The 12,312-nt window shown below is 44.0% G+C and overlaps 1 protein-coding gene across 1 annotated transcript; it reads right to left on the bottom strand.

Moving 5' to 3' along the window:
- Positions 1–10,506: 10,506 nt before the first annotated feature.
- LOC103643340 (uncharacterized) lies at positions 10,507–11,684 on the bottom strand. Its single transcript, XM_008666502.2, has one exon. It carries the CDS (start codon positions 11,682–11,684, stop codon positions 10,707–10,709), a length of 978 nt encoding a protein of 325 aa, XP_008664724.1. The 3' UTR covers positions 10,507–10,706.
- Positions 11,685–12,312: the final 628 nt, after the last annotated feature.

The following is a 12,312-nucleotide window of genomic DNA, read 5'->3' as shown; positions in this document are numbered from 1 at the left end:
TCCAGCCACCTCCACTTGCGCCACCTTGTTTGGGAGCGCCTCCTTGCTGGTTGTTGCTTTGAGTGCAACGGGTTGCGGCTCGTAGAGTGGAAGATGTCCATTGGCGATGTCGTCGACATACCTTGCTTCTTTTATCATCAAGCGCCCTCTTACAAACTTACCAAGAATTTCCTTGGGCGACATTTTGGTATACCTGGGGTTATCACGAATAAGATTAACAAGATGGGGATCAATTATAGTAAATGACCTTAACATGAGGCGCACGACGTCATGATCCATCCATCTTGTGCTTCCATAGCTTCGAATCTTGTTCACCAGGGTCTTGAGCCTGTTGTACATTTCAGTTGGCTCCCCTCCCCTTTTCATGGTGAATCTCCTCAACTTGTCTTCCACCAACTCTATCTTGGTGATCATTGTAGCATCATTACCCTCATGAGAGATCTTGAGGGCATCCCATATTTTCTTGGCGTTGTCCAAACCTCTAACCTTGTTGTATTCATCCTTGCATAGAGATGCTAAAAGAATAGAAGTAGCTTGGGCATTTTTATGAATTTGATCATTAATAAATATGACATTATCATTACTATCAAAATGCATTCCATTTTCTACTACTTCCCAAATGCTTGTCTCCTTTTGGCTCATTGTTGTTGAAGGTCTCCTTCTCCTTGTCGTCGATCACAATCCCCTTGCCCTTAGGATCCATCTCTTCGGGCGGTTAGTCCCTTGATGAAGATAACGGTTTTGATACCAATTGAGGCACCTAGAAGGGGGGGTGAATAGTTGATCCTGCAAAATTTAACTTAAAACAACAAACTTGGTCTAATAGTTGAGTTAGAGTAAATCAAACCAAGTTTGAGGGTAGAAAAGGAGAGAATAGAACTCTTCACTTGATTGCCCCTTTGAGATGTGTATCAAACTTAGGGGCAATAATACAAGTTAATATGAGAACTCAAGAAGATGATAATCACAATAAAGTAAATGGACAAGAAACACGACGATTTTATCCCGTGGTTCGGCTAATGCCTACTCCACATTTTGGTGACCTCCTTTGATCAAGGGTTGCACTCAATCCCTCTCAAGTGATCTAAAGATCAAACTTGAGTACCACAGTTGTCTTCCTTATATCAATTCCCGGTTGTGAGGATTCTCCACAAATTGGAGTCTCTCACTCCTTACACAAACAATCTCAATCAAAACTAGAGTAAGGAGGGAAGTAGAAACGCACACAAGAGCACAATCACGACAACAACACGCACACAAGCGAAGAAGAGAGCGCAAGAATGAAAACGACAGAGTCATAGCACAAGACGCGCTCAAATCTCTCTCTGATGAATCAACAACGTGGTCATGGAGTCTCAGAGTTGTAGTATGCTCAAAGTGTGCTTGGGTACTTCTCCATGGCACCTAGGGGGTTCTTTCCTAAGAGACCTAGGACTCGTTGGAGCTCCATTTGTAAGGCCCTGATTGCCTTCTGTCCTCGGGTGCACCAGACTGTCCTGTGCACACCAGACACTGCACAATGCAACAGTCGTGTATCTCTTGATTGGCCACTTTCTGCTTCTAGGGGGCACCGTACTATCCGGTGGGTGGCACCAGACTGTCCGGTGCTCATGCTGATCGTTGGCTTCAGCTGACGTGTCAAGTAGCCATTGGATGGGCTTGTCTCCTTTTGCCTCATTGTTGTTGAAGGTCTCCTTCTCCTTGTCATCGATCACAATCCCCTTGCCTTAGGATCCATCTCTTCGGGTGGTTAGTCCCTTGACGAAGAGAACGACTCCGATACCAATTGAGAGCACCTAGAGGGAGGGTGAATAAGTGATCCTGCAAAATTTAACTTAAAACAACAAACTTGGTCTAATAGTTGAGTTAGAGTAAATCAAACTAAGTTTGAGAGTAGAAAAAAGAGAGAAGAGAACTCTTCACTTGATTGCTCCTTTAAGATGTGTATCAAACTTAGGGGCAATAATATAAGTGAATATGAGAACTCAAGAAGACAATAATCGCAATAAAGTAAATGGATAAGAGACACATCAATTTTATCCTGTGGTTTGACCGATGCCTACTCCACGTTGTGGTGACCTCCTTTTGATAAAGGGTTGCACTCAACCCCTCTCAAGTGATCCAAAGATCAAACTTGAGTACCACGATTGTCTTCCTTATATCAATTCCCGGTTGTGAGGAATCTCCACGAATTGGAGTCTCTCACTCCTTACACAAATGATCTCAATCAAAACCGGAGTAAGGAGGGAAGTAGACACGCACACAAGAGCACAATCACAGCAACAACACGCACACAAGCGAAGAAGAGAGCGCAAGAATGAAAACGACAAAGTCATAGCTCAAGAACACGCTCAAATCTCTCTCTAATAAATCAACAACATGGTCGTGGAGTCTCGGAGTTGTAGTATGCTCAAAGTGTGCTTGGGTACTTCTCCATGGCACCTAGGGGAGTCCTTTCCCAAGGGACCTAGGAGCCGTTGGAGCTCCATTTGGAAGGCCCTAGTTGCCTTCTGTCCGCAGGTGCACCGGACTGTCCGGTGCACACCAGACACTGCATAGTGCAACACTCGTGTATCTCTTGATTGGCTACTTTCTGCTTCTTGGGCACCGAACTGTCCGGTGGGTGGCACCGGACTGTCCAGTGGTCCTGCTGACCATTGGCTTCAGCTGACGTGTCAAGTAGTCGTTGGCCAGCTGACACACCAAACTTTCTGGCGCTCCGCGCGGTCGGTCAGGTGAATGATAGCAGAGGGAGTCTGCTTTTTCCCGAGAGTAGCCTGCACGGTCGGACCGTCACCGGACTGTCCCATGCACACCGAACTGTCCGATGGTTGGCACCGGATCGTCCGGTGCTACGCATACCAGTCCAACTTCCTCTTTTTAATGTCAATTCTCTTTTGCTTCTTTTGACTTGACTTCATATAGTCCCTAGCACTTAGACAAATATGATTAGTACCTAGAACAATTGACTAAGTGATAGAAGCATACCTTTTCACTTGGAACCACATAGATTTGTAGTATGCCCATTTTCAAGCCTAAAAGTGCCCATTTCTCAATTTGCTTTAACTACATGTGCTTATGCTCATACAAGATGGTGTTAGTCCAAAAACAACGTGTTGAGCATTTAGTCACCAAAACAAAATAGAAATGGCCCAAGGGCACATTTCCCTTTCAGAAGGACCTCAAGATCTTTCCTTGACTCTGCCTTCCATCTTAAGGACTTCAAATTTTTTTATACCTTCTCACTTTTACTTAGTGAGAACTATAATGTTTTGATCCCGCCTTCCACTTGAAGAACTTTGGGATCTTTCCTTGACTCTGCCTTCCATCTAAAGGACTTTAGAGTCTTTACACCTTCTCACTTTTACTTAGTGATGAATGTTAGCTTTTTGATCCTACCTTACAACTAAAGTACTTCAGGATCTTTTCATGACCCTGCATTCCATTTGAAGGACTTTGAAGTTTTTTGCACTCGAAAGTGCAAAAACAGAAGGAGATTGTTCTCTCTTTTGGAGAATGACTACCCTTATATTTGCCAAATGATTACAACATTTACAAAGATAGACCCATTAAAAAACCTTACTTTACACCTTTTTAGACAAAGACCCCCATAAGGAAAAGTGTGAATAAAAGAATAGAAAAGAAAGCACAACTATCTATCTATACATAAAATCTTTGGAGGTCATCAACATCCCATGATTTTGAAACTTTATTTTCCTTCATGTCCTTTACCCTATATGATATAGGTCAATTTGAAGCTATCACCAAGAAGGGACCTTCCTAATTGACTTGTAGTTTGCTCGTGTCCATCCATTTGAAGGACAAGATTTTCTATGGCTATCTGTTTTAGTTTAGCTTTATTGTCCATCCATTTATTGTTTCACTTTGATATTTATCAAGTGGCTCAGTTGCTTCTAGTCTTATTTGTTCGACCACATCTTTTGAAATTTCTTGATCCTCATTGCTTTTAGCTTCGCACATGGCATATGTTGATTTCCTTTTTATCTCTTCATGAGACATTACTTCGGCTTCAAAGAGCAGGTTGAACGCTCATGAGGTTAGTAGACCGAGAGACTGAAGTGTTGTGATTGCATATCACCTTGTATTTTGGCCCATCCCCTTTAGCAATACAACCAGTGAATTTGATATGCCCAATAGAATGATTCAGTTTATACTTTCTACCAGTCCGTTGGACTCTAGTTGTCTCATGGATGCGAAGTGCAATTTTGTTCCCTCTTGAGCACAAAAATTCCTAAATGCATAGGAGTCAAACTGTGTGTTATTGTCTACTATTAGGGATCTAGGTACTTTGAAGTGGCAAATGATGCTTTGCTAGTAGAGTTTCTATATTGTAGCTAAAGTTATCAATGCTAAAGTTCATACTTCGATCCAATTTGAGAAATATTCGATTACAACTACTTTATATTTCTATTTCATATTCCTCGGTGTCGGTGGCATTGGTTCGATGATCCATACCCCATATCTGTAGTGTCCAAGTGGATTAAAATAACTGATAAAATGACAAAGATGGCTTCTAATCCCTTGCACACCCTTAATGAAAAACCTTTTCCGACTATGCCCTTAAGCCTATATGTGAGACCCACACATTCTAGAGTGGATTTCTTTCATGAGCTCTTGTCCTTCAGACGTAGATAAACATTTTAGATACAAATGGATATTACTCGCTCCATATATTTTGTCTTCGGATTCGGATCGGATAAAAATAATATTGAGTTGTGTCGGATAAGATTTGAATGAATATCAACATCTTAAATATCCAACTTTGAGTATACAGATATGGATATAGATCAGATACATATCAGGTAATAAATACTCGGAGTCGAATACGAACTGGAATTCAAATACAGACAAATAATATTCGTAGCATTTATAACCCTACGTTCAACCCATCACGGAAACTGTAAAAAGTTGTTCATCCACGATGTCTTACTTAACTACCGGGACATTGTACATTAACAATATGTGTCATGTGGTTTATCTTTATAGTGATATTGCTTTCTTGAGGGCTGTGGCGTAGCTAAAGGGTGGTCCGGGTGGGCCGTGGCATACCCTATGCGCCGGCCCACCAGACCACCAATCCGCAGTAGCTATAAAAAAAGCAGGTGCAGTGTTGCAGCTCGACTTGCAGCTTTGCAGGCTTGAAAGTTGGAATAACACCAAAACAAAACGTCGTTTGGGCTCCTAGCTCCCGCTGCCTAATCGCCCCTGACGGCCTGATGCCTGGCGGGGCCACAAGGGAGATTGGAGAGCGCAGCACGACAGCAGTGCAGCACACGCGGTGCGCTATTGCCCACCGCCAGCAATCAGCAACTCAGCACCGCACCAGGCCACCCGCCCGCCGCTGCCATCTGCCGAGAAGGTAAATTTCTAGTAAACATATTTCTTGTTTGCAATTTTGATGAGTGATGTTTAATGATTTTAGAAGAATTTTTTATGTAAATCTGAAGCTCATTATAAATGAAATGATTTTTATGTTATTCTCTATCAAGTTACTTGTACATTATAGTGATTGAACATGAAGAGAGGTATGCATGTTTATTTAGTGTACTTTTATGCTTGATGTTTGGACTACTTTATGTTATATTTGTATTGTAATGTATGCACTTATAGACTCAAATATTAAATCTATAGTTTCATATGCTATTCTTATCTTTATAATATGAATTGTATATTTGTATACCAAACCATTATAGATTATGCTAAATTATTTAAGAAAAAATTATAATAACATACCTCAGGAAAAAATCCTAGCTACGCCACTGCTTGAAGGCATATCATAACTTATTGGACCATCAGACGTGTGACTTGTAACATTTGAACAGATGTGTCCGCTTCTCATAAGCCATCTATTCGGACTACCGCGACTGTAAACTATAAGAACAATATAATATAAAAACAGTAGGAGTTGTTTTAGATTAAAACCAATCAAACAACTTTGATTGTCGTTGTCGTAGGTCTACGCATGTTGCTTAGCACATAAAAGGCAATTTGGACAGGCTTGGATGCCGATCTTCATGCGACTTCATTTTTCCTGAGTTAAACTAAATTTTCTAAAATTGAATTAGGTTTTAGTATTTTAAATGCATATTAATATGAAAAATAGCTGATCTTTTAAAACATTAATTCTTTACTTTTATAAATCTAACTAGGTTAGCGCCCGTGCGTTGCAACGGGGACATATAATATCATGATAATTTATATATAAATGTGTTATATTGTTATGAGAAAAGATTTTGTAATCATCCTGGCTATACATATAAATTTTGTGATCTCTAGACCATTGATTAGAAAGAAAAATGCTCCAGTCTTGTTGCAAGTCTCGTTTGCAACAGTGCGAGCAATAAGAGTCTTTCCAGAACCAGGTGGCCCATACAGCAATATGCCCTTTGGTGGCTTCACACCAATAGATTTGAAAAGCTAAGGATGGCGTAGTGGAAGCTCAACAAGCTCTTTGATTTGGGCCATTTTCTTTCTAACTCCACCAACATCATAACAAATGGCAGACTCCTCCTTGATCAAAACTCAGTAAACCATTGACAACAAAAGAAAAGGGAGCTACTTCAGTTGAAGTTACATGAGAAATAAGTGCCATGGAGCCATGCTGATGCCCAAAAAAACCTAGATCAACTAAGAAATTCACAAGATCAGAAACTTACGTTTCAAGAAGGCATCAAATAGGTTCCCTGTAATGCCTTCAATTGTATCATCAATTGGAAGAATGTGCACACGCTTCCCATATTTCACATCCTCGCACTGGTGGACAGAAACCACATCACCAAGCCTAACCCTCAGGTTCTGGCGGACAACCTTGTTCATCTGAACCTTTGGCTCCTCACAGGTTTCATCTGCAAGGACAATGCAAATAGTGTCTTTCCTCTTCTTACCCTACAACACAAAGCATAAGGTGAGAAATAGTTTCATGGACAAACAGTAGCCATAAAGAGACTTTAAAAAAGATAGGCCAACCCATATCCATTTGTTTAGTCCCTTGAACACACTTGAGTTACAAGTACAGCCATCAAATCCAAATTATCACGATAGGGATCACAAAAAAAAGAATTTTGTATGCAGCACATCATCTTCATCTAGCAGAACAATGAAGACAAATTTGAATAATACTAAATAGTGTTGCTTCCCTGTTCTAACTATGAACAATGAGTTAATCATGCATTACTAAATAGTGTTGATTCTCTGTTCTAACTCTGAACAATGAATTAATTCATACAAAAAGAATGGTTGCATTTAAATCTAGAACAGATGTATGAGGAGATTTGAACATAACAAATCAAGTATATTAAAATATGTTACTGAAGCAAGCAATAAAAGAAATCTAGATTACTACTACCTTCAAATGAATCAATGGTGTACGAATGTGAATTGATAAATTTCTAAAATCTACACACTACAGCAGCAAAGCAGAGGGAGCCCAAATACCCTCACTGCCTCAGCATACTCAAGTTCTCAAACAATACAACAAATTACAACATTAAACACTTCAGCAAGTACTTGAGATAAAAGCTAAGTTTATTTCTAACAAGTCTGCACTCCAAATACACGGAATTCAGATCGAACACACAGAGATCAGTCACGTGGTAATACAATATGCTAAATTAGCTCAACATCCCAAAGCTGCTGCAACAAGCTCATATTAGCCATATAAGACCTTGAGGAGCACAATATCGCCGCGGAAGAGCTGCAGCCTCTGTCAGGGTGCAATGCGACGACGGAGTTATCGTCGTTGGTGGCCTCGTCGATGACAAGGCGGTTCGGTGACTTTTTCCTCTCTAGTATCGCCATCGAGTAGACCTTCTTCTCCTTCCTGCACAACTGACGCTTGCATTGTAACGTCATCGGAGAAAAAAAAGAATGATAGGATATAAAGTAATGGTTGCCAATGTCACAAGAAATGTAACTACTACCGGAAAGAATTTTGCTACCTTTTAATGTTACTCGTAATCAGAATGTTTGCATGTAAGTACATTGTTTTTACGAAGTAGTAGTCGCACTGAACACTCACCTGGTCTTTTTACAACAATGCTTTCCAGTTTTGCATCTCCACGAGCGCTTTCACAGATCGGTCATGGGTAGGACAGTGTGATCCGGTAATTGAGATCCCCAAGCCAAGTGCGAGATGACCGCCGCCTGCACGGGCGTGCACCGCTGGAAGCCGCACGAGCTCACGCGGAGGGTGACGTCGACGACGCGGTAGAGCACGTGTGGCGTCACCGCCGCAGCGGCTGATCCTTGCGTCGTGTCGCCGCTGATGTGCTCGAGGTGGCCCTGCGGCAGGTACACGACGGCGCCGCCCTTCCGCGGCAGCGGCGGAACAGGGCCCGCGCACGCGTGCCACAACTCCAGGCTCACGTCGCCACGAGCACCGGCTCCGGGCAAAGGCAGCGCCTCCGCCTCCTCCTTGGGGGTTCTTACCTCCAAGATTCTTTTTCTTCAACATCTTGATTATATCCTCTGAGTAAACACAGAAATAATACATGAGTTAAATCAATACTGGAATATCCAAAGTCATGTCTATATTTTTCTCGGTATAAGCAGTTGCTTCAGCTGTGAGGAACGATGATTCCATCTCTATATGAATAGATAGTATACTTATAATATGAAGAAAACCCTATTCATAGTAGAAACTACAAAGATAGCGGTAAATTTAAGCTCTGCACGGATGGCTACAGAGTTAAATTAACCACTTTCTACCGAAAAGGACCATAGGAAGATACAGAAACACGATTTTTTGTATTCAAATGTCTCATAAGCTCTGCTGCGACATCTGTTGCTGCTGTTGCAAGTTGACGAGCTTGTGGTAGGCGTTGTTCTTGTTCTCGATCAGGTGCTGGTGCGCCCCCTATTCATCGTCCTGCAACACCGAGATGACGTCGGCGTTCTTGATCGTCAACAGCCGGTGCGCCACCAACACGGTGGTCCAGTTCTTCACCCGATCCAGCGCCTGCTGCACGACGCGCTCTGACTCCACGTCCTAGCGTGCTTGTCACCTCGTCCAGTAGCAGGATAGCAAGTAGATGGGTATGTGAAAGACTGGAATTCATGGAAAATCCAAATGCATTTCTGACCAAACACAGAAAAAACATATATTCCAGTTTTTATGTTTACGTATCTCAAAAAAATAGTAGATTAAAGTTACATTTGGCATTAAGGTGAGATGCAATAATCTTGTTTGCCAGAACTGCTTTTCATAAACTTACTTGACTTAGTTATTTTGGTTAATTTAGATTGCAAAAATAGATACAATGGGTTTCATAAAGTGTAACAGAAACAACAGTGGTATAACTGAATTCAGAAGTTAGTTTGGTCTCCTAAACAAGGTATGATTTTTTATGATGGTTTTTCATGGCACCTTCAAAAAAAATAGATAGTATTGCAGAGCACAACAGCCACAAACTGACTGTAAATAAGATCAGGTGATTTAAGTTATAGGGTGATGCACATTTCAGTTATCAGGAATAAAAATAACAGATATACCTCTTTATTCCTTCTTTATTTGAATGGCTGCTCAGATTGGAGATAAAGAAAACAAGTTTGCAGCATACCTGAATAGGGGCTTTAACACATTGAATAAAGTTATCAAGGCGGCCAACTTTGGAGTCAACAGCTTGTTGTCGCTTGTTCTTCCAGCGCTCAATATTTGACTCATTGGTGAATATGACCTAAAAACAACATACATTATATAAGCCACTGAAATCAAAGCAATACATAATTAAGTATACTAAATAAGATATATATGTCAAAACATTAAAACAAAAAAAATAGAAGTAAAACGATAAGTGAATGATTTAAAAAGAACTGGTGAAAAGAAACCTACTAACCAGCTTGTAACCATCATCGTACAGTCTTTGCAATTTTTCTTGAAATATCATAGATACTTCACATCCCATGGAGGCATCGTTGGCTGGCGTCGAGGGAGAAGCAGACGTCCTCGATGAGTTGTGGCGCGCCGGGTGGGGGGCAATGGTCGATGCCGACCTAGAACAACCACCCCTCCGGCGAGAAGGTGTTCACCCAGCGGTCATACTCTATCCTGCAAGAACCAACCTGTAGAGAAATCTCATCCCCATCAGAGTTTCTACAACCTATCAATATCAGGAACACAGTACAAAAGTACACAGATATGTGGGCGACCGCCCAGTTCATTCTGAATCACAGATTGACTGAGAAATAAATTGAAATTTTGCCACTCAAAACATTGTCTCTTTGTTATAATTGCCACTGTGTCTATGAATTGTGGTTCCATCGTCTATGAAATGTGGGCGTGGTGATGGCAAATATCAAAATCTCCCACCTAGCACAGCAATCAGGCATGCATCCCTCTCAGTTCCAGATCCCCATAGCAACTGATAACACACACACACACACTTTGATAGTAAGTTTGTAAATTCGGCATGTCCAATTTCATCCATCTCCTGTTTATATATCATGTAAACAAGGGAAGGAATCATGTCCTTAGGAAGAAACTAAGGGAAGTACAGATCCCCATTATTCTTGTACCCCAAGACAAAAATTCCCAATTCTTCCTACTTAACGCAAGTATGTTCATCATGTGCTGCTGTACGTACACAATTACAGATTACCTGGCTGCCGGTGGTAACAGGAGAATTCCAGCATCAGAGGATGGATTGGCGAGCAGTGATAAAGACAGAAAGAAGCTATGGGATTCACAGTCAGACCTGGAACTGCTCCATCTGCACGTCGGACGCGTTTAGCGGGACGTAGTCGCCGAGGTAGACCTCGAGGTGGTCGGAGATGTTGGCGTTGTCGAGGCTCTCGTGGTGGTAGCTCTTGCACACGAGGTAGACTATGGTCTGCGTGACGAGCGCGAGCATGACGACGCAACAGCGCACGACGAGCATGATGAGGCCGAGCAAGAGCCTGGACGACGCGGCACCGGATCCCCTGACGACCCAGGCGCGGAAGCCGAGCTCGACGGCGGCGAAGACAACGTTGAGCGTGAAGAATATGGCCCCCGCGGTGACGAGCTTCCCCCTGATGAGGTCCTTGCTCTTGCGCATGACGGCGAAGCCCTTGTGGTCCTCGAGCACGGAGACGACGTTGGCGAGGTGCCAGACGACGCCGAGGTCTCCAAGGCCAAGCAAGTAGGCGACGACGACGAGGAAGGCAAGCAGGCCCGCGAGGGCGGAGCCGTTGTCCGCGGCGACGAGGAGGCCGATGAAGACGAGCACGACGACGACGTGGTAGGCGAAGAGGAGCGCGAAGGCGGCGAGGAACGTGGCGGTGAGCCTCCGCCAGACGCGGGGCACGACGGAGAGCACGCGCGGGAAGGTGAGCGCGTCGCGCTTGTCGGAGACGACGGAGAGGAGCGAGAGCAGGAGAAGTGCGAGGAGGTAGGCGGACTTGAAGAGGAGCAGGGCGAGCCAGTCGGAGGCGAGGCGGGACAGCAAGTGGCGCTGCGTGTCGGTGCCCGGGGAGGATGCGTCCAGGGCCGTGTCGTCGGAGTCGATGTGGGTGAAGAACGCGTGGGAGATGGCGACGTGCAGGAGGAAGAGCGCGGAGAGGGGCAGCGCGAAGGCGGCCGCGATGCGCGCGAAGAGCGGGCGGTGCGGGCCTCGGAGGATCTCCGCGGAGAAGCGGTAGATGACGACGACGCCCAGGAACTGCAGTTCCTCCGGCTCGCACTCCATGGATGGTTGGCTGCCTGCCTGGGATTTGGAGACGGGGCAGATTCGCGCTTGGAGACGATTGAATTTGGAGGAGACGGGGTGGGAGGGGAGGCTGTGGCGTGGGGATTGGGGATTTTCTTGCGCTCGCCTCTGGGACTGGGGGCGGGGCACGGCACGGCGGCAGAGACAGGCAGGGGCACACGATGGCGGTAGGGGCGGCCGGGCGGGCACGAGCTTGGGAGGGGGTGTCGAGGGCGCGGCAGCGAAAATGGCGGAAGCGCGGCGCGACAATCTGGGAGCGGAGGGGCGATGCGAAATCCAAGTTCGCGGGCGGGCGGGGGAGGGAGGCGGGGGCAGTCTACACTCCTCTCTTAATAGTTAGTAGAGATTAGTCTATTTGAACTATTATAAAATTCTAATTTACCTCCTTCTTGGTTTATGTGACGTCACGACTGATATGGCACCATGTTAGTAATAACTATTTTTAAAACCACTTGGAGGGGTAAAACCGGATGATTACAAGAAGTATGAAAATGTTTGTTTCTTTTTTTGGTTTTATTGAATTCAGAGTCCCACACTCATATGGCCGTATCACAATTCACACCTAGCCCATCATACCTACTCGACCTACACCAGCCCTTTTCGGCCT

The sequence above is a fragment of the Zea mays genome, chromosome 1 (genome assembly GCF_902167145.1).
Source record: "Zea mays cultivar B73 chromosome 1, Zm-B73-REFERENCE-NAM-5.0, whole genome shotgun sequence".
In the NCBI taxonomy this organism is placed as follows: Eukaryota; Viridiplantae; Streptophyta; class Magnoliopsida; order Poales; family Poaceae; genus Zea; species Zea mays.
The sequence above is the reverse complement of the archived record's forward strand: the minus strand, read 5'-3'. Positions and strand labels throughout refer to the sequence as shown.

What these genes read in the sequence shown, in the direction of transcription:
- LOC103643340 (XM_008666502.2), bottom strand. Translation starts at nt 11,684, where the DNA reads ATGGAGTGCGAGCCGGAGGAACTGCAGTTCCTGGGCGTCGTCGTCATC.